This window comes from Zonotrichia albicollis, chromosome 6 (genome assembly GCF_047830755.1).
Source record: "Zonotrichia albicollis isolate bZonAlb1 chromosome 6, bZonAlb1.hap1, whole genome shotgun sequence".
Lineage (NCBI taxonomy): Eukaryota > Metazoa > Chordata > Aves > Passeriformes > Passerellidae > Zonotrichia > Zonotrichia albicollis.
In genome coordinates, this window is record NC_133824.1 from 60,308,910 (window position 1) to 60,336,100 (window position 27,191).

The window sequence follows — 27,191 nt, forward strand, 5'->3', positions numbered from 1 at the left end:
TTTTCCCAGGCAGACAAGCTGCAACAGAACTTATTTCCCTTCAGAATATTAAAGCAGCTTACCTGCAGACATTCTCCTTTCTTAACAATCTCTTTCTCCTTCTCTTCCAATAAGGCCTCCATGGTTTTCACCTGCTTTTCCTTCCCCTTCAACCTGTGCCATTGAACACAGACAAACACAGCATAAACCCTTTGCTCTTTCATCCACCTGGAAATAAAACATCCTGTGACTTACAGCACCTAACAAAGGCAGCATCTGTGATCAAAGGCACGAGCACAGTTCACCTACTAAAAACCAATGTGGGAGCACTTCCACTCCAGCCTGGGTTAGCAGGAGATGCCCTTGATCAGTGGCACTGCTCATTAGGTGAAAGCAAACTCTGTGCTGACACAGTGCAGAGATTTCACAAATCTGTGCTCTTCTCACGCAAAAATATTTCCCTGCCCCTCCCCAGCTGCGGATATAAGGGACTGAATGATCATTTCCCCACCCCTACAGCTCAGGTGTTACCCAAGCAGGTTTCACACCATGCCTTGCCCACATCCCTCCATCCTGACTTGAATTTAAGGGGTCAGTAAGGGGTGCACAGGGCAAACCAGAATTAGCAACTTGCACTTACAGAGTCTGAAGTTCTTTGACTTGGGATGTTATTGTCACCTAAGGAAAATAATCAACACTTCAGTTCAATGCACATAAATACTAAAAATTGCTCTACAAAGAAACACAGAGGAAAATTATCATTTTTCCTTTCAAAAGAGGCACCATTTATTGCAGTAAGCACAAATGCACTTTTTTAATTACAAGGCACCAAGTGTCTCCAACTATTTACATTCCCCACATTTAAAATGTGACTTCCAGAGCAGCAAAGGAAGGAGTGCAAATGGCAACAACAAACAGGCCCACAGGAGACACGGAGAAGAAGCAGAGTGTGAGTGTGACCACCACCCCACTGCCAACTGCAGCTCCAACCACAGATATCATCCCTGGCCACTGAGAGCTTTGCATAAGGAAATGCTTTTTGGGTCTCTGAAAAGTCAGCACTCCCTTAAATTCCCATTCTAAGGCTGAATGTGGATTGGAGATGTAAGATTTAGTGGGAATGTTACTTTTGAATGCTGTGTGAAAGCCTGACAGTGGTAATCTGTCAATCCTCTACCACAACACAGCAGGAGTTTCAGACATTCCCAAAAATCTCCCTTCTGCTTGCAGGAGACCAAAATGTGCACAGATACATCACTTTTGGAGCAAGCATCCCTCACAGAGCATTCCAGAAACAGCAAACCTAAACTGCAATTTTTTTCTGGGCTCTGATAGTTCCAGGGAAGGAAACACACACAAGCAACCCCCTCAGTTCCTGGAAATTTGCTTTGGAGGAAAAGCCCAAGACACAAACACAATCCTGTGAAGCTTTGCCTAAAAAGGACAAAACTCTAACACTGAGCAGGGGGTGACATGTTGGAATGTAGCTAAAGGGACTGAAAAGAGTGCAGACCAAAATCACAACCCACACAAACAAGCACATTTCCTGACAGCACAATGCACTGAGCTGCCTGCAGAATGGGCTCCCTGAGGAAACGTGGGCTTCCCTTGCTTTGGATGCCAGACAGCAATCATGCCAAAAAAAACCCATTCTCTTCCATCCCTGCATTCCTGACTGCTAAAGTAAAACTGACTGTGCCAAGATTGAACTCTTTTTGGGCACTGGGGGAAAAAATGAACAGTCTTGGGTTTACCTGGACCTGCAGCAACACAGAAAGACCAGACAGGAGCAGTAACTTCAGCACCTGAGATTTCCAAGTTGTCACCCCCAAGGATGCCCCAGGGTTTCATGTTTACTCCAGGGACAGTGTGCCCAGGCAGAGCTGATGTTGCAATGCATTAAGCTATAGCAATTATTGCCAAATTTTATACTAAAAGCCCAAAAAGCTCAGGCTTCCAGAGGTCTGTGGTTTCTGAAGGATATCATTAATTATCCTACATTTTTATGGCTTTATATCCAAGAACAGTGTAGCTCCAGCATGAAAAAGTTCCTTACCCAAGGACATTCACCAGTGAAACAGAACACACTAGAACAGAAACAGTGAGCAGCACATCCAAGGCAAGGCTGGTTCACACTGCTGCCACTAAAGTATTTTACCTGTTTTTCCATCTCAAGCTGGGAATTTCCTACTTCTTCTTTCAGAGCCTCTATTTCCTGTGTCAAAGCCTTTTCAATGACAAAACAAGACAGGGTTGGACAATGGAAACACAAAAAACACCACAAAAATGGATGCTACAGATTGATTGATCACTGTAGAATGCCATGCAGTAACAGACAAATGTGGTTGTGGCACCAACACACAAAGGAATTGCAGGGATTGCACACAGATACCTGAACAGTCTTCTCCTTGCTTGCTACTTTTAGGATTTCAGCTTGTAGGAGTTCTTCCACTGATTTTATTTTTCCATCCTTCTCGTGGATCCTTAAAAAGAGAAAAGAAACAACGGAAGCTGGTTGAAAAAAATGTGCTGCTCCAGCAAATAAACAGAATTTGGCTCTGCTATCCCATCCCATCCCATCCCCAGCCTCAGGGATTCACAGTGTCACCAGGCAGGAGGAACAAATAGGGAGAATAAGACTGGGAGTAGTGCAAAATCAGCTGGTTTTATATGACCAGCAGTTCACATGCTAAATCAATACTATCACAGTCAAAAAATGCAAATTAAGATATCAAGAGTGCCTGGAATGACACACACTTAAAATCAGCCTTCACTGGACATTCCAGCAAAGTATTTACCAACTTAAAACACACAGGGGACAATCCCACCCTTTTTCAAGTGCCTACTGAACAAAAATGATTATCTGACAAATCAGAGCAATTCCTCACCTAGTCAAAGCCAGGTTTATGAAATTAACTGCTTAGCAGAGCAGCAACTGCATTTTCAGCAGGTATTGATCTGGTGTGACATGTTTCAAAAATGGAAATGCTTCCTGCCACACACACACTTCACCCAGCCAAAAGCCAATTATTTCAGGGAAGCAATACACTTGTAGTCATGGAATAAAGACAGAGAGGATAAATCAGAAATTTAATCTGTGCAGTAACTTACACTTTCTGCAGTTCCTCCACCAGTGATTGGAAGGAAACCTGTTAAAAACAGAGCTTCATCTTAGGAAAAACAGAACAGAGCAAAACAATCAGTGAATGTTGAGGGGTGAGGACAGGGAGCTGGATGAACTATGTAGCAGCCTAATATTTTATTTATCTGGCTGCTCCTGAGAAAATCAGTCTCCAGCTCCTGGCAAAGCAGTAATACTAAGCCTGCTGCAAGTTCCAGGAAAACAAAAGCAAATCCACACCACCTTTAGCAGGAGAGGGTGAAGTTCAGGACCATCATTTCATCATCTGCCCTCTAATCCTGACACTGCTGCACATCTCCACAGGGTCACTGTGCCTGCCCTCTTCCAGACATGATTTTCTAGGAGCTAATTGCCCTCCTGAGGTGTCCAAGCAGAGCTGGATGTCAGGGACAGGCCCTTCTTGACCAGCACATCAGAAGTGACAACACTGTGACAGTGTCACCGAGCAGACACAAGGACGAGGGGGACAAGTGACACCTGCAGAGTGTGGATTGACACTGGGAAGCTCAAACACTCTCATCATGAAGCTGAGGCAGTACAAGCTGCCTGCCTGCCATGCCTGCCGCTCCAGGCTTCTGCAAAAGGAGATCCACACCATTTCAGAGCATGGCAAACTCACAGAATCACTGGGTTGGAAGAGAACTTCAAGGTCACTGAGTCCAGCCCAGCCCCAACAGCTCAACTCAGCCCTGGCACCCAGTGCCACATCCAGGCTTTGTTAAACACACCCAGGGATGGGGACTGCACCACCTCCCTGGGCAGCCATTCCAGAACTTTCTCACCCTTTCTGTAAAAAACTTTTCCAGCTATCCAGCCTGTATTTCCCTTGGCACAGCTGGAGGCTGTGTGCTCTGGCTGTGTCAGTGCTGCTGCAGACAGAGCCCAGCCCCAGCTGAGCACAGGCACCTTCACCTTTCAGGAGTTGTAGATAAAGTTAAACAACCCAGAGTGAGCTGAAGGTTGGATAAGCTCAAGACACTGAACTTTTCAAGGAAGCTGATGCAGATTTGGGTCTGAACTGGGAACTGCAGCACTCACTGAGGAGTGTCAGAGCTGCCTTTCACCTGCTGAGGATGGGATTTGTTGCATTCCTAATTCAGGAGCTTTTTGTGCTCCTGCCTTTGTAAAGCAGGGGCAGCAGAGCTGGCAGAGGGTGCCTGGGTGTCCAGGAGGGAGGGAGGGAGGGAGGGAGGTGCTGCTGCACCTTGGCTGCTCTGGGAGGCTGCTCCTGCTCAGCTCCACCACCCAGGCTCATTCCCCGGGCTTCCTCATGGGCTGACACCAAAGAAATGCAGGCAAGGTGCTGGAATTGTGAATTATTCTAACCCTCCTTGGGAGGCTGCTCCTCCAGAACTTTCTCACCCTTTCTGTGAAACACTTTTCCCTGCTATCCAACCTGTATTTCCCTTGGCATAGCTTGAGGCTGTGTGCTCTGGCTGTGTCAGTGCTGCTGCAGACAGAGCCCAGCCCCAGCTGAGCACAGGCACCTTTCAGGAGCTGTGAGAGCGACAGGGGCAGCCCTGAGTCTCCTTTTCTCCAGGCTGAGCACCCCCAGCTCCCCCAGGGCTTCCTCACAGGGTTTGTGTTCCAACCCCTGACCCTCAAACTCAAACCAAGCCCAGGCAGCACTGCCTGCATCCTGAACATCTCCCCTGCTTCTGACACTTCTGCAAAGCAAAGATTTGACAGAAGCATCAGCTCCCAGACCAAGGCTGAAGGAAAACATGATGCTTTGCCAACAGGCTTCAAAGGCAACTCCACCTTCCTCCCTTGACTTTTGCAACCACAGCAAGATTCTTTCAGATTTAGTTTAGGTGTAATAAAAGTTTTAGATGAAAAGTACTACCTGCTCTGATTGCTGAATTTGCAGGCTTTGAAGTTCTTTTCTCAGAGATGAATTCTCCGTTCTCAGGGCCTTTGAAAGCAGACACAGAGATAATGAAAGCCTCATTTGTGGGGGAAAAAAGTGTTAAGCTTGACAGAAAAGTAATTCCTTTTAGAATAAGTGAAAGACTTTGAAAGTCTGGAAGTGACCCCCCTTTGCAGGTGCTGGAGCCAAAGTATTCAACAAACTAATTATTCACCATTAATACCTTGGAGTGGACACTAATTTATAGGAAATTAGGGCAAGGTGGGAGTGCTGTAACTGAGCAGAGAGGTCAGAAAAACAAATTTATCTAATCATATTACAGCCTATCTTTTGTACAGCCCATTTATTTTTATCTATTTACATCATACTGGGATTCTCCCACAGACAGACTTCTCACCACTCTGGGAATACAAATAAAAATTATATAACACTATAGACTTGAACAGTCTAGATCCTACTCTAGAGTCAATAATAACATCCAAAGTATCTAAGAATTCAAAGATGCCTTTGTACAGAATGGCACTACAAGAATAAAAATCACACAATCTAAACAACACTGTCAGCATCATTAAAAAATTGTAAAATATTATTTCAAACAAATAACTTGCAAAATAAATCCCACCATCCCAGGAGGGATTTAAAAGCCACGTGGGTGTGGCACTTGGGGATGTGGTTTGGCAGTACTGGGATGGTTGGATTTGATCTCAGAGGGTTTTTCAGCCTAAAGGAGTCCATTTCTGTATTGCCTTTCCAGGCTTCTCATCACTGCCTTCTTTATAAATAAACAGGAAGGAAATAACTTGATCACCATCCCAGAAATGCCACTAGTTCATAATCCACTTTACCCTTCAGATTAATTATCAATATCAGAATAATTATCAACTATGACAAAAACCCTGGAGTTTTATAATACCAAGTCCTTACAAAACACTCTTTCCTAAAGGGAGGTTTGTTGGGGATTAAATCAAATGTACAGCTCTAGAAATATATTCCCATTATTCCAAAGGGCTTTTTAGCAAAATCTGCCCTAGACTAAGCAGAGAGAAGCTTTATTTAGTTATACTTTACTTATTTATTTATTCTACCCCACTGATGCTCATGCTTAGTCTGTCTTATAGAAAAGGTTTCAACCTCATCCTCACAAGGTGCTTTTCCTGTTCAGAAGGAATTCATACTGAACCATGAGCACTCCAAAATTCACCTTGCATAAGAGCACTTAATCTCTATTTCCCCATGAAAAGATAACAAGAGGGATTTTACCTTCAGCTCCTCCTCTTTAGTAGCCACCTGGATGAGTCCTGCCTCAAGCAGCTCTTCAACTGTCTTGATTTTATCATCCCTCTCTCTCATGCTGAAAAAGCAAGAGTGAAAATTAAGAAAAAAGAGAATTTAACTTTGAAGGCAGTTAGCTATCAACAGTAATCTTACACTCACCAAATCTTTATTTTAGCTTCTGATGCAAAACAAAGTTTCTTACCTTTTTTCCATCTGCTCTATCAAGTCTTTGTTTGTCTATGAAGAAAAAAAAAATAGGGCCATCATTAATTGGATCAATAAAGGCTTGGGATTTAAAAAACAAATAATTGGAAAGCACCAACTTAACCAGAAGCTTGGTTACAACACTAATCCAGAAAGGAAAACAAAGTAGGGAGATAAAGTCCTCATGGTATATGTGTGTAAAACTGATGCTGGAAAAAAATCAATCTTTCAGGGCAGGGACAGATTCAGCCCAAATGCCTTGATGGTTTTACACTGCTGGACTTGCAGCCAGCTCAGTACCTGAAAATCTGCCCCTTTTGAGCATTTATCAGAACCACAAACTCCATCTGAGGCTCACTCAGCAGAACATTTATGATTCCTCAACACCACCACACTGTGAGAGACCAGGTGGGAAACATGAACCAACTTCCAAGCAAAATCACCTCCAGTCCTTCAGGCAGGACACCAGATCAGCCAGGCTGCAGGTCTGGTTCTCCACCAGAGAAAAGGGAGCAGCTCCAAAAGGGAGCAGCTCCAAAAGGGAGCTCCTGACTAGCAGGAGTACAGCAGAAGTTTCCTGTCCTGCCAGTTTTATTCCAGTGTTTCAGGAATTTTTGTCATTCCACAATGGTGCAAAGTCAGGGATGTTCATATGGAATCTCCCAGAGAACATCCCAAAGGAGATGGAGCTCAACAACACAACAGCTTTGAAGCTGCAGGATCCTGTGAGCACCACTGCAGCAGGTGAGCCATGGGCACAAATACACAACAGGAGGCAAAGGACATCACAATGTAAAGAGTTTCCTACTTCCAAGGGTCAGAGTGGTTGCACAAATAGGTTCTTGCTTGTGTTAAGCTATTTAAGTCTTCAGGAGTGGGAAAAAAAAAACCCAGATTTTGTTTGGACACTCCTGACTAGGTCTACAAGACAGCCACAACTGCCTTACTTGACCCTGCACAGAAAATACCTAAAACAACATCAGGTTTTGACATCAACCAGCTCAGCCTACAGCCAGGTTAAGAAAAAACACTGAAGAAATTAAAACATTGAAGCACAGAAGATATTTGATAAAAGCTCAGCAAACACTGGTTGTACCTGCTCAGACAGGAGAGTCTGCAGCTTCTGAACTTCAGCTTGCAGAGCTGTGTTTTGATCCTTCAGAACCTGGAAGAAAATTGAGGCATTTTATCAGTTCAGAACTGCAGAGCCTAAATACAGCCTTTCCATAATGGCAAAAAGGCAATTAAATAGCACAGAAGTCATTACAGAGAGTTCTTTGGAAGCTTCAAGACTACAAAGAGCCCTTTCCTTCTCTGTCTTGCTTTTCTGTATTAAGGACAAAAGTATTGTCCTTATGTCCCATGAGAAATTCAGCTGTTACCATCTTTATTCCCTGGCAGAGAATCAGACAGCACCAAATGTGAGAAGCTCAGGAAAAAAAAAAAAACACATTTTCCTCCTAAAGCAGCACCAGCATTGTGTCAAGATTTAATAACTGCCTCTTACAAAAAACACCTCATCTGGTGAAGCAAATCATCCCAAATCCCCTTTCTGAGCTCCCTTCAGCTGCCTCAGTGCACAGCAAGGACCTGGCAGTGCAGCACAGAGAGGTTTGCACAGCTCCCACACCTGGGAAGAGGTGGATGGGAAGGACAAACAGACTTTGCCTCTCCTGCATTCCTGCTCCATACAATGGTCACAGTAGCCCTTAACAGACAGTGTTCTTAAATCTTCCTCTAGTATTGGTTTTTTTTTGTCTTTTTAAAGACTTACTTGGTGCTTTATAAAAGTGAAAAGCAGGACATGTGCTCTGCAAAAACCCCAAAATCTCACAGGGAAAACACAAGCAGGAAAGGACAGCAACAGTGGGGATTAAATGCACTGCTCTGGTTTGAACCTGGCTTTTCCCTCTTTCATGTGCCTGTGAAAAAAGCAGCACTTCCTTAGGTGGAAGCATTTAGAACAGCACTGGTCTGGTTTCTGTTTGGGATCAAAGAGAGGAGGAAGGAGAGAGCAGCAGTGCAATAATCTTCATGCTGGGAGCACACTGTGGATTTCTGCACCATCACAATGCTGATGATCTGCATTCAGCTCTCTATTCACCTCCCAAGAGCTGCTGGAACTGCCTGCAGGTGATTTCTGCCATTACTTCAGCACTGAACTGATTACAGCACATAACCATTCACAACACCTCTAAGGCCTTTTTCCTGGGAACAGCTACTACAGAAACCATCACACTAAAAGGATGCTCCTATTTCTTCCCACATTCATTTTCACCTCACTACCATTTATAATGTTCCACCACACAAAGCCCTGAGAGTGGCACTAACTTGAGACTTGCCCACTTCCCCCAGCCTGCCACCTCTTCCCACACTGGTTATGCACCTGTGACCCAGCACAATCAACAGCTTTATTCCAAAAATCAGCTGAAATTGTACTTGGTTTCTTATTTTATTAACTGAACAAACTTCTTCCCTCTTCTCCTCTGACAGCTTAGAGAAATTACAGAGCCTTGGCAAGGGACTCTCATCAAAACCTCTTTGAAAGTGGCACTTAAATACAAGAATCAAGTTTACTGCCTGCTTCAAAGAGCTCCAGGAGACTCCAGAGGTTTCTCCTACAAAAGCATCCTGCCTTTGCCACTGCCCACTCGCTCTGTTCCTCACTAGCAAACTCACCAAGGTGACAGGGGCAGCTTCAGAGGGACTGACCTCACACCAGAAACATCAGAGGAGCAGCAGCACCCACCACAGGCTTCAGAGGAGTTCAAGGGATGGAGTCAGCACCTCTCTCTCTGTTTCTAACAGCCCAGGCTCACAAGAAAAAGGCCAAGGTGGCAGAGGGCAAGGAGGAATGAGGCTGCTTCTCTGCACACACCACCCAGACACAAGCAGCAGCTTTGCTGTGCAGACCCCAGATGTCAGAACAAAAGCTGCAGCAGTTGAGCTGCAGCCTTATGAGAAAACGTGGGAAGAGGCAGAGTTAAAATAAGCATTTTCACATCTGCCTGACAGAAAACAGAGGCTTGGCATGATCATCCAAGCAGCAAAAGCTCCAAACAAAAGCACCAAGGCCTTGAAAGGCACATTTGCAGGTGGAATGCAGGGAAATCACAACAGTTTTTACTGTCCAACCTCCTCTCGCAGAATTCAAAGCCCTCTCTCTCCACAACTCAGACACTGCATTTAACTTGTGCTGTCCCACCTCTCACTCTGCTCTGACAGCCCACATTGCTCCTGCCTTACAAACACAACACTGTAATTTACCTAAACACCCAAAGGTCAGTTTAATTTCACTGTTCTGCAGCTGCTCCACAATCTCTGGAGACTGAGAAACTTACTGAAAACCAGCACAAAACCACCTGTTCTGTGTCTTACCTTGAATTCTTCTTTTGTGTTTGAAATCTGAGCGAGTTCTTCTCGAAGCTGATCTTCAAGAGTTCTTATTTTGTCATCTTTCATGTGAATGCTGAGACAGAGCAGAACAGTTAAACACATTTCCCCATCCAAGTCTTACAAAAAGCATTACTAAAAAGAACATAAAAGACTGATAAACATTGTTTATCAAATCCCAGAGCTATTTACCTTTTCTGCATCCTTTCCAGCTCATGTGCAGCAGCAGCCTAGATTATAAAGAGGATTAACACAGACTTAGGATACATCACATGATTCAATCAACCTTTCATTCCACAATATTAAAAAGCTAGAACAAGTCATTTGGCCTCCCAGCACATGACTGAAATCAAGAGTGAAAGGGGTAAGTTTGTCTTCATGCACTTTTACAGCACCAATCCACAAGCATGCAATTATACAAAGGGAAAACCATCTCCAAGAGATTCATTTGACAACTGGGATTATCTCTAATTAAACACTTCATTTCCACTTCTGTAATGAACAGGCCACATAGCAGCAACACAGGGACAGCATTTTGTTTGGCTCTAAAAACATTTCTGTGGCGAGGCAGGGGGAGCTGTGGGATTTGGGGTTTTTTTGGGGGATGTTTATGAATCTTGCATGCAAATTCCAGGCCTGCATATTCACAGACAGCTGTGCTCACCCCTGTCCTGCACTCTGCATGCCTGAAAATCTAAACCAACCAAGCAAAATGCTTCAATAATTTGGATATCCAAGTACAAGACTCTGCTGGTGAAGGAGGGGGAAGAATTAGGGCTCCCAGCAGCTCTAAGAACTGCAGGGAATCAGATCTGAGCCCAAGCCGGAAGCCTCACACCATTAAGGTGCTTAAGCAGAGCTTGCTTAAAGCCAACAGATCTGCATTTGCATTTATGACAGAACAGGTATTGGAAGGGAGGAAAAGCAAAACAACTGTTTCACCTGTTCATTTGTCACAGCCTGTAACTTCTGTACTTCTGATTTCAGGGAGAGGTTCATATTCTGTAAGACCTGAAGGAAGGAAAAAAATAATGTATTTACAGTTCATACACAAAGTGGCTTTCACTCTCCAGAGTGAAGCTTCAGGGGATTTTCTGAAGGAATATCCTCAAGTTTCCTTATCAACAGCTTTTCCAGCATCCAGCACTGGCCTTGCCTAGCAGAGCAGACCTGTAGCTGAAAAGGCTGTTTCTAGACCCAAGGACAGCAGCCTTGGGGGCTGCATTTTGTACATGCAGCCAGCTCAGCTGGCATTTGCACAGCTTTTATTGTACCTTGAGCTCTTCCTCCTTGCTGGTTAAGTTGGCACGTTCATTGCCTAATGAGTCCTCCATCTGCTTGATCTGTTTGTCCTTCTCTGCAATCCTGCACAAGGGGGAAAGAGAGACAGATCAGCACAGAAGATGTGGATGGAAATGGTGCAGGAAGCATCAGGCTAAACCCAAAACACACCCTGGCCCTTCAGCCCAGCTCCTGCTCCAAATCCTGCTGACTGTACACTTTGGGTCCAAAAGCTTTTCCATTTTAAATGCTGTCTGCCTGCCAAAAAATTTATGAGACATTCCCTAGCTCTGAAACACAAGCAGCAACCCATGTCCCAGAGGGAGAAGCCTCCTGGCACAGCCCCACAGCCCAAATAACAACAATTCTCACGGTCACGCACATTCCTGCGCGCTGCACTGACCCTGCACAGGCAGGGACCAACAACACAGGAGATGCTGCTTGCTCTGGAGCTCAGAGCTACAGCAAAACTCCAAACCTGAGGCCAGACAGGGAAGGGGAATCTGTAGGAAGCTGTTTCCCAGCTCCCAAGGTGGTCTCATGAGGAGTTCAAAGCACAGACAGCAACATTTCCTTCAGCAGTGCCTCCCCTATGCTCCGCACATGAATGAAGGGAAGGTGGCAGCAACACCTCCCAAATCCCAAAATCCCAGAGGAAATGGATGCTCACACTTTGTGAAGTTCTTCTGCCAGCACTGAAGCTGAGGTCTGCAGGAGAGAAAAAAAAAAAAAATACAAATAACTGGAAGTAAAGCAAGTCAAAGAATCCCCATCTTCACTGAGCCAGGAATAGCATTTGTCTGGTTATTTGAAACTGGCACAGGATGCTTCCAAATATTTCCTGGCTAAGGAACATTGAAGGAATACCAGCACATAGGAATGGCCCTTCCCCTCTGGCCTGGTGCAACATGAAGGGAAAAATGACCCCTAGAATTTGTCCTTTACTAGATTCAAACAAGCCACAGGCTCACCAGTACTTCCCCTCCTAGGAACTGAGTGCTTTATGGGATATTCTGCTGACAAAATACTCAAATTTTAAAAAGAAAAAATAGGAAAAATAGGGAAAAAAGGGAAAAAATAGGGGGAAAAAAAAGAAAAGAGAAAAAAGGAGGGAAAAGGGGGAGGAAAAAAAAGGGGAGAAAATAAAGGAAAGGGAAAAAAAGGGGGAGGAAAAAAAGGGGGAGGAAAAAAAGGGGGAGGAAAAAAAGGGGGAGGAAAAAAAGGGGGAGGAAAAAAAGGGGGAGGAAAAAAAGGGGGAGGAAAAAAAGGGGGAGGAAAAAAAGGGGGAGGAAAAAAAGGGGGAGGAAAAAAAGGGGGAGGAAAAAAAGGGGGAGGAAAAAAAGGGGGAGGAAAAAAAGGGGGAGGAAAAAAAGGGGGAGGAAAAAAAGGGGGAGGAAAAAAAGGGGGAGGAAAAAAAGGGGGAGGAAAAAAAGGGGGAGGAAAAAAAGGGGGAGGAAAAAAAGGGGGAGGAAAAAAAGGGGGAGGAAAAAAAGGGGGAGGAAAAAAAGGGGGAGGAAAAAAAGGGGGAGGGAAAAAAAAGGGGGAGGGAAAAAAAAGGGGGAGGAAAAAAAAGGGGAGGGGAAAAAAAAGGGGAGGGAAAAAAAAAGAAGAAAAAAAGGGGAGAAAAAAAAGGGGAGGAAAAAAAGGAAAAAAAAAGGGAAGGAAAAAAAAAGAAAAATAAAGGAAATCCTACCCAGTACATCAGGACTTGTGTAGTGAACAGAAACATCATCACAAATTCAGCAAGTGGCATTTTCCCCTCTGGAAAAAGCCTGTTACCTGTCCCTAGGCTGTGACACACAACAGGGCAAGACAGACCCACCACACTGGATTTGAAGGGCCCTCTGCAGATTGTAGTAGAACTTCCATGCTCACAATTCCAGTCCCTTCTAACAACTAAAGGAGTTTCATCACCCCTGATATCCAGAGCAGGATGCAGCCCCAATTCCCCTGTCCAAAGTGTTATTTTCACCCCCACTGTGCATGGTGGAAAAACATTCCTGAATTTTCATGGCCAGTTGAGGCTACCTGGAGAAAGGACACACCTCCAGCATCCTCCCTGTGTAACTCACAGCCAAAAGTCCAACTGCCCTTGGAATTTATTTCCAAAGCCCTTAAAGGGATGAGAGGAGCAGGCCATGAAGATGCTGGAAATCTAAAATTACTCTTCCCTCACTGCTCTCCCCACCCAGTGGGTTAAAGCACTTCAAGCAAAGCCAGATTTTCAGCCTGATGTTGAATTTAATCAAATTCCATCAAGCACATCCATGATTAAAAGAAGGAAGCATCCAACTGCATAGGAACAGCCTCCACTTGTGCTCCCCAAAGCCTTTCTGAGCTGATTTCTGTGACCTTCTTCTACGTGGAGACAACTCCAGCGATCCTGAGGCTTTACACAGTGTTTACAACAGAAATAATGCCTGTAAGAAACTCGTTAAACCAAAATTTAAAACATTAAAATAACTGAGAAAGGTATTGTGCAGGTTTGGTGGGGTTTTGGTGTGATTTTTTTTTCTTTTTTGCCTCTGCACAGAAATCAGCATTAAAATGAACAGAGCTACCACAAGGGAAAAAGCATAATCAGGTGGTTGACAGGACTGCAGAAAGACCAAAAGAACCACAAGACAGAATTGTAGACATGCAAAGCTACAGGACAAAAACCATTGAAAAAGGTACCATACCCTTTAGTTATAAATGAAAGCCATTATGGGAGGAAATAAATGGACTTTCCCCCCGCCAAAAAAAAGAAGCTTAAAGTTTTAAAACAGTTTAAAGAACATTAGAAAAGAAGATGCTAACAAGTCTCTGCTTTCAGCATTACATCTCATACCCAGCTACAAAAAGTCTTACTTTGAATCAAAGTTCACAAGTCATGACTACAAAAGGAAGTCTGAGAACATGCTGTACCTGGGCTGCCATTTGTGAATGAAACTTCTGAAGCTGAGCATTCAAAGCATCATTCTGCTCTATCAGCTCCTTGTAAGAGAGCACAGAAAGAAAAGCAGGCTGAGATCTGCAGCTACTCCACTTTTGCTAGGATTAGCTTTTAGCCATGATTATGTTAGTAAGAACAGTTCAGCATTTACATGTCAGACACTTTACAAAAGATGCTGGTTTTTTAATCCTGGTTTTTTAATCCCCACTACAACCAACCAGTTGGAGTGGAAGCACCAGAACCTGTTCTGTATCAAGGAAAAACATTCCCTGCTCCACCATGACCCATCTGCTTTCCCTGAAGCCCTCAAAGGTTATGTCCATGCTGCCTCTCACCACCCAATGCCAGGAGGAAGGAGATCACACAGAAATTAAAGGTTTGCTGCTCCCCACACCATGGATCAGTTCACAGCTTCAGAAATGGGCTCAGCACCTTTTCCTGACTTGCCCCAAGTGTGAGGTGACCCCACACCTCCTCAAATCACCACACACAAGGTCTCACTCCATAAACAGAGTTTTTTCACCCTTTATTCAGTGGGGAAGCCTCACTAAAGCAGCATTTTAGAGATAGTTGTGTGTTTCCACAGACACAGAGTGAAAGGGAAAAACCCAAACCCTTAAAACACTTGAGGAACACTACCTGCACCTGCATTTGCATGGAGTCCTCCTCAGTAGCTCTCTTTTGCTCAGCCTCCAATAACTGCAGCATCCTCTGCTCCAGCTGCTGTTTTGACACCATTGTATCAGTAAGTTTACTGTGCAAGCTCTGGATTTCATTGTCTTTGGCCACAAGCTTATTCTGCACATCTGCAGCAGAAATGTCAGGATTTTAATTCAGAAGTCAATATTTAACTTTGGGGGAAATCATTTTCACTGTAAATGGGGAGGCTGATTAGGAACCTCACTCCAACAAGGCTCAGCTCCCCCATCAGCATTTAGACTATTTTGGGATCCCAAACCACTTTCCCCAGGAAAAGCTTAAATAAACCCAAGCTTTATTTAAGACATTTACTCAATAATGCCCCTTTTTTTACAAGTGGCAACAGCCAGTTCACTGCAGTAAGCATTATTTGGGAATTTTGTGATACTTGCCTTGTTGTGCTGCTTCATGTTCTGCTGTTCTTTTCCTGAGATAAGCCTGGATTTCTTCCCATCTTCTCTCTGCTTCCTGCTGCTGGACCTTCACATTGAAGAAAGAGTTGATGAGAAGAATGTAATTAATTTCTTTACCTTTAATTTCTTTTTGAAGCATTCAGAGTGCATCTCCTCAGTGCTAGTCCCAAAACATATGGCAATGAAGTGAAATTGTTTCTTGTTTCCATTAGGGCACATCAGAGAGACAGAGTGCTCTGTAATCCTCCTCCTAGACTAGTTCAGCCTATTAATTTGAAAGGCAAATTGTGAACAGTATTTCATTATAGGCTCTTAACAGAATGGTTTCTGCAATATGAAAATGCAGCATCCTTGCCCTGATAGTTCAGAATTAACACCAGAAGCCAGACCAGCCAAGCATCACATAAATCTGCATTCAGTAATTAAAACATCTCAACTCTAGATACCAATTCTCCACCTGCCAGGGCAAAAGGCAGGGAGAACTTCTGGTATGTAAGATTTAATTGGAAATATTAAGGAAATCATGAGCTGTGGATAAACATTCTCACTTGAAAATACTTTCTCTTCTTAAAAACAAAAAGCAAAAGACTTTTTCTTCCAAAGAAACAAAGATTTATATAGAAGCCTGTCCAATTACAATTTAATTCTTTAAAAACTATATTTATTTTTTAAATTTATTTCTTTTAATTTATATTTAAAAATTAAGAATTAAGTTAATTTAACTCTTTAAATAGTGTATTTATTTTTAAATACATTTAAGCAAAATGTTTTTTAAAAGAAATGTATTTTAAAAGAAATGTATTTTTAAAAGAAATGTATTTTTAAATAAATGTATTTTAAATAAATGTATTTTTAAAAGAAATGTATTTTTAAAAGAAATGTATTTTTAAAAGAAATGTATTTTTAAATAACTATTTTTAAATACATGTATTTTAAAATAAATGTATTTTAAAATAAATGTATTTTAAAATAAATGTATTTTTAAATAAATGTATTTTTAAATAAATGTATTTTTAAATAAATGTATTTTTAAATAAATGTATTTTTAAATAAATGCAATAAATAAATGTAGCTTCAAAGGAAAACCACACAAGGACAGTGGCATCTGGATGAATGGCTCTGAAGTACCAACGCCTGTTGGAATTGTACTCTCACAGAAAGCAAAATAAAAAGCTTAACTGGTGATGTTGAAAAGATATTTACCTGGAAGGTAAGTTTCACTTCTCAGGGAGGTCTGTAATCACTCACAACCCAGTGCACTGAATAAAACCATTAAACACAGCCCTAGGCTGGCTGAGCCCATCTGAAACAAGCAGCCCAAGCAATTCCCACCCGCCTCACATCCCAGCTCAGACCAAACCCTGAGCACAGCCTGACAGGCAGAGCCAACCCCAGGCACCTTGAGCTGAGCCACTGCCTGCTCTGCATTCTTCTTCTGGAGCTCCTCCTGCTGCAGTTTGCTGCTCTTCTCCCCCAGCTCATTCATCAGCCTGGCGTAGTCCTGGCGCAGCTTGTTCAGCTCTGCTGACTGCCTGCAAACAAACAAACAAACATTGCCACAGGTTTGCTACTCAAATGTCAACAGCAAGTCATGCATTTGCAACCAAAGGGTGGGTTTGGGGTGTTTGCCCCCTCTGAGATGGTTTTATCCTAGAAAGGGATGAGGGTCAGGTACTCCTGGCCATCCATGGCAGCACAACCATTGGTCCAGGTGAGCAGCACAGGTCAGCAGGCACAAGGCAGGGTCAGGAATTCAAGGTCAGCAAGGAGCCACAAGCAGCAGCTTCTGGAAGAGGTCTGCAAGCTGCCTGGCAAGATTTGGGCAGGCTGATGTCGGCTAAAGAGGCACACATAGAAATTCACATTCTTTTCCCATAAAGGATTATTGATCCTTGCTGGTTGAGGACTGCTCCTCCTGGACTAACTGCACACATTCCTTTAGAATATTTGTTGCCTCCTGGCCTTGACCTGGCTATTAACTCATGGAGGTATCTGATGCACTTTCTCAGCTGGGAGAGAAGATGCATTTGTTCAGCCCAAGGGAAGAATTTTAAGAGGTTCCCCTTTGTGCCTAAGCAAGTAAAAAGCATTTCATTTTTATCTTAGGTTTGCTTGAATTAAAGCCTTTTCAGGATAACTGTCTGAAAGATAATGATGCTTCATTTAAATGAATAGAACACCTAAAATTAGAGTTCCACACCTTTCTCTGAGCACTTGACATTCAGTAATAAATATCTGAGAGAGGATACTGTGTCAGTTTTGTCTTCTACACACCTTAACCAGGGTGCTCAGCTTTTACCTGCACAAAATCCTCCCTGCCAGCTCAGGGGCAGCCCAAGTCATAACTCCCAAAAGACAAATTTTGTTTTTCCAACCATTTGCAACACCAGCAAATAAACCCAAGTGCCACCCCAGCAGCATCAGTACCTGCAGGGTATTGATATGTAAGTTTAGAGCTGCTGTTCTCCCAAGAGACCACAACCAGCACCTCTCCTAAAGCCCCAGGGGAAGGATTCACACCCTGCCAAAAACACCAGAGGTGCCTGAGCACTGCTGCACCTCTTTCTCTTAAAGCCTCAGCAGCACAGCCTAAAAGCTCAGGCTACAAGTTGAAAAAAAGGCAAATATTTGTTCTGAAAGCCCTGGCTCAATACAAACACCACCAACTACCTGTCCAGCCCCAAAATATTTATGTTCCCAGCTTAACCACTAATTCAGAGACAGCCAACGACTTGGAAACAAAAGAAGCAGAAGCCAGAACAGCTCTTCAGGGGAGGCTCAAAAGCACACAGGGCTCCAAAGAGCTGCCAACATACTTGCTCTCCATTTGATTGGTGGAAGTGCTGACAGCATCTCTCAGGATGCCATTTTCCTGCTTCAGGTGGCTTATCTCTGCCTCCATCTGCTCACGGAGCTGCTGGAACTGATGGGGAAAGAAAGATCAATTCTGGGAAAGATTAAGCTAAGGAGCAATAAAAACAAAAGAAACCAGCTTGTACAAGTAGGGAAGATATCACAATAATTTCAGTAAATAAAACTAAGTGGGTTTTTTGGGAGAGGGGGAGCTTTGTTCCTTCCTCACACACCAGTTGTTAAATTAAACTGTGCTACCGAGACCCTTGTGCTCATATCAGAGCTCAGGTTTCCTTTTATATCAGTGCATCAACCTATTTATCAGGCAAGCTTTTTTATGGTTTAAAAGGCTACATAAGTGTTACTCAGAATACCAATGGCTCAGCTACATAACCTGAGATATTTATCAATAACTGGATACCAATATATCACTTTTCCAAAGGGAAATAAAACAAACATGCTGTGAATTATCATTAGATAATTTGTTTGCTGTTCCTTTCAACAAACAAGGAAAAGTAAAAAGAAACTAACAACACACAGATTACAGCATGCAAACTACAAAAGGCTACCCCTCATCTAGTATTCTGATTTTTAGCAAGGTTCCAAAGCTAAGGCAGAAAGAAGTCCTGAAAGCCCAGGTTCAGAATGGTGTGAACAATGTCAAAAGACAGGATTTAAAGAGAAAAAAATGGACTCTGCATATGCAGACACAGCAGAGCTGGTCTTGGAGCCCAAAAGTCTGCTCTGAAAATCCTTGAGCACACACAACAGTGCTCCTTTATCAGAGCCAGCCTGCAGATATGGCTGACACCATTCCAGGACCCAGTTTCATCAAGTGGATGATTCATCAGTGAGCCCTTCTCACACCAGAAAATCCAAATAAATGTTTGTGTAACAACCCAGCAGCAGGGAGCAGTCCCTTGTAGGGCAGCCACCTCCAGTTCTGCCCCAAACATAACAAGCTGGGCTTTGGACATTTATTGGGGGGTTCTTTTCCTTGTCTGCTTTGTTTTTTAATGCCAGCAAGATCCCAAGAGAAGCAGGGGCACAAACCCCACCCAGCTGGAGGCTGTGACCATTCCCAGCTCCTCTGCCATGCTGCAGCACATCAGCAGAGGGAGCAGGACCAGAGCACTGGATCTTTTCCATTTCCTTTCTCCAGCTCAGCCTGGGACAGCAGCACTTGCTGAAGTCTCCCAGGTGTGCCCAGGTCTCTTTCCCCATTCCCCGGCCAGCAGCAAGGCCCTCTCCTTGTGCAGTTATCCACACAGGTTCTAAAGAAGTTTCCTCTGCTCCAAAACTGCAGAGATGCTGCTCTCCAAAGGGCCAACAGAAGATACAAATTTGAAGTTGGGAAGTTCACATGTTGGGCTTAATGCTGTGACATCCATACAGGACAGAATGACTGGAATGAAATGTAAGCATAAGATGGGCCATTTTCCTTAGAAAAATCTAAGTCAAACTTTTAAATCTGATGAAACAAATCCTTCTAAGGTCACTCCATTATAAAGCAACTACAATAAAAAGTAACAAGGGTCTTAAAACAATAAAAGTGGCTGCTCTGCAAATACTTCCAGCAAAGCACTCCCCCAGGCACTGATATTTCATGTGTATTATGCTATGCTGTCACTCTGTACTGTAATCTTAGGGACATTTATCTGCTGGTAAATGATCATCAGCATTAGTGGCTCCCTTAAGCTGAGTATTTCAATTAGACTTCACACTTTAATTGAATAACATTTCAGCAGAACACCAGGAAGGAAAAGTCACCAGATCAGGGAGCAGCTGCCTGGCCAGCACCGGGCTTTGCACACCTGTGAGAACCCCCTTTCCTTTAAACCAGGAATCCACCACAAAGTTTTGCAGCGATTTCTCAGCAGTTATACATTAGCACCAACCCCAGGAGTTTTGGCAAAGCATTTACCTTCATCTTCATCTGCTGAGACTCCTGGTAGCTGACGTGGATCTTGCTCTGGAAGGTGCCGTGCTCCTTCTCCAGCGCGTTGATGCGCTCGCGCATCTTGGCCGTGAGCAAACCGTTCCTCTCCTTCTCTGCCACCAGCTCCTGGGGTGGCAAGGGACAGCAAAAGGGAAACAAGTTGTCAGCACCCAGGACATCCCTCTGGCTGTCCTGAGCAGCCAAGATCCCTGCCAGGAGCTCAGAGACCAAAAATGCCCCTGTGGTTTTGATTATGACCCACGGAGCAAGTTACCAACCTCAGATGAAGATCTGCAAGCCATGACAAATCAAGTAGAATGATAGGGAATTTATCACATGGTGGAAATTTAGATTTTGGGGTTTTTAGAATGGGAATTCAGGGGGGAAAGATGGAGGGATCTGGGCGTATCCAGCCTTTCTCTGCCACAGACATCTTTTCATTAAAATCCTTTCGTTAGGATTTTTCCTGTTGAAGCTGAGAAGTTTCAGCAACAAAGTGTAAACAATGGTTATCTGCTGCTGTGGAATGCAACAGGTGGATCCCTGATTGGTCTCTTGTGGATGTTTGGATTTACTGACCACTCATGGCAGAGTTGTTCTCACTTTCTGCCAGGACACAGACCTTTGTTATTCATTCTTTTCTATTCTTAGCTTAGCTAGCCTTCTGAGAGCTTTTCCTTCTATTTCTTTTTAGTATAGTCATAATGTAATATATATAATAAAATAATAAATCAAGCCTTCTGAACATGAAGTCAACATTCTCGCCTCTCTCTTCACCTCAAAAACCCTTGTGACCACTGTCACATTTCTCCTCCTTCTTCTTGGCCTCCATCTTCTCCTGTGATGTTGGCATTTACATATTGGTTTAGAGTAGAAGCTCACTGTCTAACACAGGTGATGGGTATTGGGAAGTTATTGTAAACACTGTACATGTAGTTTTTAGTATAAAGACATAACAGTGCCCTGGGGGCAGAGTGCCTGGACTGTCTTGCTGAGCAAACCTCAGCTGGACAGGAGAAAGAATTTTACAGATAAGATACAACAAACAACCTTGAGACTGAGAAATGAAGAGCTCTGACTCCTTCAAGCACCAGGCTGGGAAAAGAGACTTTCCAACTTTTCTCAGGGTCACTCTGACCAGCGAAAGATCCTGACAACAAGTCACCCACTGCTGCTTTCTTAAGGCTACGAGTCTTTTAAGATAACTAAAAGTACAATAAAAGAGTGCCTCAAACTGAAGCTGTTGGAGTTCTGGACACTGCAAATTTTAGACTTGCTGTGCTGACAGACTGACTCCCAGGAGAGCACTTCAATATTTGACCTGAGGCTGTGAAACAGGCTTCCAAAATTGATTGATAACACTGGGATTATGGGTGTGGAGTTTGGTTAGAAGTGTATAATACCACAGGGTGGAAAACTTAAGCATTTAGAGTTTTAAAATATAGTAATATATATAGAGAGAGCAAGACAGAAGTTTTAAGGCAGAAGCTGGTCCTTCTTCTTTACTTTCTTCCTTCTTCACCACCTTCTCCCTTCCTTCCTTCCTTCTTCACCTTCTTCCTTCCTCCCTTCTTCTTGGGTGGTATTTTGTAATTGGACAGAAAAGTCTGCATTGCGGACTTGGAGTGATTAGTTATTGCATTAAAAGTGAAAATAATTTAGGTGTCATTTCTTAATTAGATAGCTTAGCCTTAAAAAACCTTTAGCAAAAGATTGTTAACCATTTTATACCTAGTTAGTGAAGAACTGCAGAACTCACTACCTGTGAAACTGTAACATAAATAAGGAATAATAAACACCTAATCTGAACGCAAAATATCATCTGGAGTACCTTGAATCCCAACCTCAACAAGGGAAAAAAGAATTCAAAAAGCAACGTTTAATGGTGTGAGGATCAAACTCACAACCTTCCTGAAGTCAGCATCAAATCTTAATTCAGCAAATTTACAGAATCAAACCAACTTCCAAAACCTTACCCTGATCCTGTATCATCATAAATCTCACATTTATTAAAAAGTTTGCCAATTTAAACACTGATCTTGTGTTGTCTCAGAAGAGATGGGAGCCTTATTTCTATCAAGTCTGGCCAAACCAGAGTCTTAACAACTAAAACCACAGACATCACAGAGACAAAGCTTAGACTTTCATCCCAAGTTTAGCAAAATGAAGAACAGGTAAAGAACCGTGGCAAAATAGAGCACTTTAGAGCAAAATAATTGCTTTGCAGCAGGTTGCAAAGCCAACAGCTTTGCCACAGGAGATGGGCTATTAGTGCACTACAAAGGCCAGAGAAGCCCTGAATCCCACCAGCATGATGCCACATTACAGCTTTCAGATGAAAATACACATTGCTTTTTAATCTTTTATTAGCCAGTAATTCAACCCAGACACCTGAGAAATCCACAGAGCTGCTCCTCTGCAATATAAATGCACTTGCTGTAGTAAGCAAAACCATTAAGTGCAGCTTTCAGCAGCTGTCATCACACAAATAGAAATTTGTACCACCCCAGCTTCAGGTGTTTTCAGCCACACAACTTACTCCTAACACTGCCAGGGAGTCCTGACACAATTTAAATGCTCTAAATTATTAGCCTGAATACTCTGTATCTCTTAGGAGTAATTACAGTCTTTTTCACCTTTTAGTTTAAATAAAAGCTACTCTGTCTTGTAGATCAAACTCCAGGTTTTAAGCCACTTGTGCAAATACAATATAGAGAGCTTGAAACAAATCTTTCTCCATGCTTTTTTAACCTAAGATGCAATTAAAAGAAGGGCACCAGGACATTGCAGCCTCCTGTATCCCTACATCATTCACCCACCATTCACTTGTAGCTCTCAATAACCCAGCTACCCTGCCAGGGCAGAACCAGAGATCCTGGGAAGATCAACTTTTCCCCAGTTTGTGTTTTGCCAAATACCTCTGAGTTGAGGTACTCAGCTCCTGCTCTCATTTACCCTCTCCAGGTATTATCTTTATCAAGATCCCTGCAGGAATCACTCCGCACCTTGAAGCACCTTTAGATTTTGACAGTGCTTTCAGAGAAACACATTAACTGGGAGATAAGAGCTTTTATCAGTCAAGCTGAGCTTTATCCCTTGTTTGTCCTGATACTTCAACATTGCAGCAACTTTGCTTTTATCCATTTTCTCCCAGCTTTTCCCTTCCCCAATTCAGATGGGAAACTCCCCAATGACTCCCTCTCTACAGCTCCTGCCTCTCCTTCACAAGCACCACTTTGCAGATGTTTTTTACCCAACCACATCTGCATTTCCCACACTCAGATTCCTTCATCCATTCCCTCTGCTCCTTCAGCAGCAGATCCCTCTCTCCAGTTTTATTCTGCAGTCCTGAGCCAGTTTCTTTTTTCCCTCCAAACACACCACAAGCCCCTTCTCTCTGTAATTACACATTGACTATCCTGAACTTCTTGATCCCAAACCTCTTCATCCCACTTGTAAACAGCTGTGCCCTGCCAGGAGTTCACACAACACTCACTCCCTTCTTTCCCCTCTCATCTCCCAACTCCTGCATCCTCTGGCCACTCTTCTCCCACCTTTGGCCACCCAGCTTTCTGTGCCCAAATTATGTCCCACAACGTGGCCTTCCTGAGTAATGCTCATGTGCTTCCGGACCAGCCAAAACACACAAATCTTTCTCCCAAGACTCCAAAGTTCTCATATCTGCCTCTATTTGGTCTACTGTAACGGTTTTCCTCTGAAACATTAATAAAAGAATAAATTTTCATAAAGCAGTTTTGACAGTGATGCATCAGCATCCCTCTAAGTCCAAAGCAATCAGAGCTGCATCTCCAGGGGCTAAGCAGGCAATATTCTATATCTTCTGCACTTTCTGTATCTTCCTTCTTGAAGAAAACCAATGATTGTTGTGCCTAGAAACACACAGGCACGTGAATGCTACACTATGGACCAAATTAAAACTGAGATGCAGGAAAGGCATTTCATATCTGCATCCACAGAAAGTCTCATAGTGGTGAAGGAAGTGCTTTTTAAGTAATCATCTGAAAAGAAAAACAAGCTCAGCTTACAAGTCTCAGTAAATTGAATTCTCTGGAAAAACTACTGGAAAGTAACTGCATAAATACACTGTAAAATCAAATATAGTGTCTTGGCAAGCTTTTTCAGTAAAAACAAATATTCTATCTTTTGGCTTAGCTGAGTGTACCAGCATTTGCTGGCTGCTAATCCTCCAAACCCCTGCTCCTCTCTACAGCCATGAACACCTCAGTATTTACCTGGGAGAGCTGCTTGCACTGCTCCTTTGCCACAGCTGCCTCCTCCTTCACTGCTGTGAGCATCTTCTCCTTGTCCTGGAGCTGGTGCAGAGCTGCAGCTGTCTCAGCCTTGCTGGCCTGCAGCAGGATGACATAAAAATAACCACAAGTAGTGGCACAGCACAGTAAAAGGCAGCAGAGCAAACTTGAGGGGAGGAAACACTCCCTCCTGCTCCCAAATTTTCCATCTGCATGATGCACGTGGCACCACCACTACCCAGTTCTGCCACTAATGGATTCATGAGGCAAAGAAATGCATTTTGAAAGCATGGGAAGCAATTAAGAGGGTAAATGGGCTCTTAAGGTGCTTCCCATTGGAAAAGAACAGCCATTAAGAGAAATAATGAGAAAATACGCAGAGATGCTGAATCAGTCAATAACTGTGGTTGGAAGGACTTCCAAGATCAGCTGCTCCAGCCCACACACAGGGCAGGTATAATCCAACAAATGCAATTGCTTGGAAGATCTCACTACAAAGGGAAAAAGAAACACTGATCTGGTGTCTCCTTCCACTTCCCAGGAGAGCCTCCAGCTGATGTAGTTACATTTCTGCTGGCACACTGACACAAAAAGTTCCAGAGATACTCCAGGGAATAGACCTAGAGGAACAATCCCCAGGGAATAGACCCAGAGGAACAATCCCCTTGCATACTGGCCCTATAAATGAAATAAATGTCATAAAGAGCACAAATTCTCTGTGTTTGTGCTCAGATTTGACTCAGGGAAGTGTGATGGTTGTGCAGTCTCAGCCCTTGCAGGTTTCAAGCCCAGACTGGTAAAGCCCTGAGCAGCCTGTGCTGACCTCAGAGCTGGTGCTGCTTTGAGGAGGAGGATGGATCACTTGGACATCACACATTCAAGTCTGATAACTGAAGAAGGAAAGAAGTGTCAGTCCCATTAATGGACCCTGAATTTGTTTGGAAATTCTCCTTTAGAGGTAATGTGCATGCCTGCAGTACAAACACACTGTCAAGGACTTGCATGAGTTACAGAGAGAACACAATTCACACTTCCACCTACAGAAACCCACTTTTTTTTGTTGTCTACAAACCCAGTTTTCATCCTAAAGGTTCAGCTTTAACACCAAACCTTCCTTTAAAACAAGAAAAAAACAGAGCAAGCAGGGTGGCTGCTCAAACAGGCAACACCATTCCAAGGGCAGCACTACTGGGTTTTGTCTTTGGAGGTTTTCAAGATGCAAGTGGACAAATCCCTGAGGAAACTGCTCAGAATTCAGTGTTGGACCTGTTCTGAGCAGGCATCTAGAGTGCAGAGCCTCCTGAAGCCCCCATCAGCCCAAACTGTGCTGTTATTGGGATATATTGCATTAACTGGACTGACACGGAGCCAGTTCTGCATTTCTGGTACCGTGTCTGCAGAGGAACACAGGATTGCAAGAGCTCAAGTGTGACACACAGGATGTGACAAGCACAAAGTGACACCCACAGTGAGTCATGGCAGGGAGGAGTAGCTGTGTGCCCAGCAACAGGACCAGGAGCAATGGCCACAACCTAAAACACAAGTTGCACCTCAATGTGAATAAAAGCTGCTTTCCCTGGAGGATGGCAGAGACCTGGAACAGCTGCCCAGGGAAGGGGTGGAGTTTCCCTCTCTGGGGACATTCCAAATCCACATGGACACAGTCCTGTGTCACCTGCTCCAGGTGACCCTGCCTTGGCCAGGGGATTGGGCTGGATGGCCTCCAGAGCTCCCTTCCACCCCAAGGATTGTGAGATTGTGTAGTGATAAGGAACTGGTGGACACCATTCTCTTCTGTCTTGACTACAAGAATTAAAAAGAATTGCCAAGCACTGGCACAGGTTGACCAGAGGGGTTTTGCAGCCATTTCCTGAAGGCTTCAAGATATCCAGCCTGGATAAAGCCCTGAGCAGCATGGGCTGACCTCAGAGCTGGTCCTGCTTCAGGTAGGAGGCTGGAGCACTCCAAACCCCTTGAGATCCCTTCCAAACCTGAACTGCCCTATAACCCCTATGAAAAATCTCCAAAGGAGTCAAACTACATTGTACAGACGTGCAAAGCACAGAATTAGTTCTGAATTCCTCCCACAGCTTATCCTATTTACACATTTGGGAAAGATCACTCCCAAAAGCCACCAGCCATCCCTCCCTGTGCCAACACACACGTGTCAGCAGCAGCACTCCTGCTTGATTCTTTGCTCTCCATGGCCATTCCTGCTGTTCCCAAGTGGCCAGAGCCACCCCTGGCATGGCAGATGGCAGCACAAAGGCATCTGACAGCTCAGTGCTGCATGCCAGGCAAGGCCAGAGCAGCTGCAGAGAGCCTCCCAAAGGCAGACTCTGCCCACATCCCACTGACAGAGCTCATCTGACAGCACCCCTTCCCATTTCTGGCTGTTCAATCAGTTTTGTCTTCCCCACACACACAATCCACAGCCATTCACCTTTTGCAAGAAATCATGAATTGCACCAGATTTTTCCTTTAACACCTCCACTACACAGCGGGCCTCGTCTTCAGAGAAGATCATGTTCTTCATGGATGTTACAAAATCCTTGAATTTTACTTCAGCATTCTCTGCAACACAGAAGGGAGGATTTATTTACTTTGGACTCCATACAGAATTATTTATTTTGCCTTGAAACAGCATGTGATGGGGTATCATTATGCATTATATTTAATTCCAGTCTGAAATGCCAAGAAGCAAGAGGTCACGAACATTCAGCAACAACAACATCTCTCCAATTTAAACCCGATAACAATCTGCCAGCTGATAGTTTTGGGAAAAGAGAAAATCCCAGCACTCTGTTTGCACAGTTGGTAACGTTTATAGTGTTGCTAGCAAGAAGACAAAGCATGGCAGAGATTTTGGAGGAGAAAAATAGCATAAAGGTGAAAAATTTAAGAGTCCTTTCCAGGGTATCATGGCAGTAATTTAAA

The 27,191-nt window shown here is 43.7% G+C and overlaps 1 protein-coding gene across 11 annotated transcripts in view; it reads right to left on the bottom strand.

Annotated features, from left to right (window-relative positions):
* KTN1 (kinectin 1) overlaps positions 1-27,191 on the bottom strand; it is an 82,660-nt gene that overhangs the window by 23,392 nt on the left and 32,077 nt on the right. For 9 of the 11 annotated variants that reach the window (XM_074544011.1, XM_074544010.1, XM_074544012.1 and 6 more), the window contains exons 5-26: positions 26,698-26,828; positions 24,237-24,353; positions 19,969-20,109; positions 18,008-18,114; positions 16,591-16,723; positions 15,171-15,258; positions 14,719-14,885; positions 14,052-14,120; positions 11,815-11,852; positions 11,138-11,228; positions 10,806-10,874; positions 10,056-10,093; positions 9,849-9,939; positions 7,567-7,635; positions 6,469-6,503; positions 6,252-6,342; positions 4,968-5,036; positions 3,091-3,128; positions 2,372-2,462; positions 2,138-2,206; positions 620-657; positions 63-153 (exon numbers count right to left, since the gene is read on the bottom strand). In XM_074544011.1, the coding sequence (XP_074400112.1) occupies positions 63-153; positions 620-657; positions 2,138-2,206; positions 2,372-2,462; positions 3,091-3,128; positions 4,968-5,036; positions 6,252-6,342; positions 6,469-6,503; positions 7,567-7,635; positions 9,849-9,939; positions 10,056-10,093; positions 10,806-10,874; positions 11,138-11,228; positions 11,815-11,852; positions 14,052-14,120; positions 14,719-14,885; positions 15,171-15,258; positions 16,591-16,723; positions 18,008-18,114; positions 19,969-20,109; positions 24,237-24,353; positions 26,698-26,828 (1,871 nt within the window). The remainder of the gene's footprint in view (positions 1-62; positions 154-619; positions 658-2,137; positions 2,207-2,371; positions 2,463-3,090; positions 3,129-4,967; positions 5,037-6,251; positions 6,343-6,468; positions 6,504-7,566; positions 7,636-9,848; positions 9,940-10,055; positions 10,094-10,805; positions 10,875-11,137; positions 11,229-11,814; positions 11,853-14,051; positions 14,121-14,718; positions 14,886-15,170; positions 15,259-16,590; positions 16,724-18,007; positions 18,115-19,968; positions 20,110-24,236; positions 24,354-26,697; positions 26,829-27,191) is intronic. The other 2 variants (XM_074544014.1, XM_074544013.1) reach the window with 2 other exon arrangements.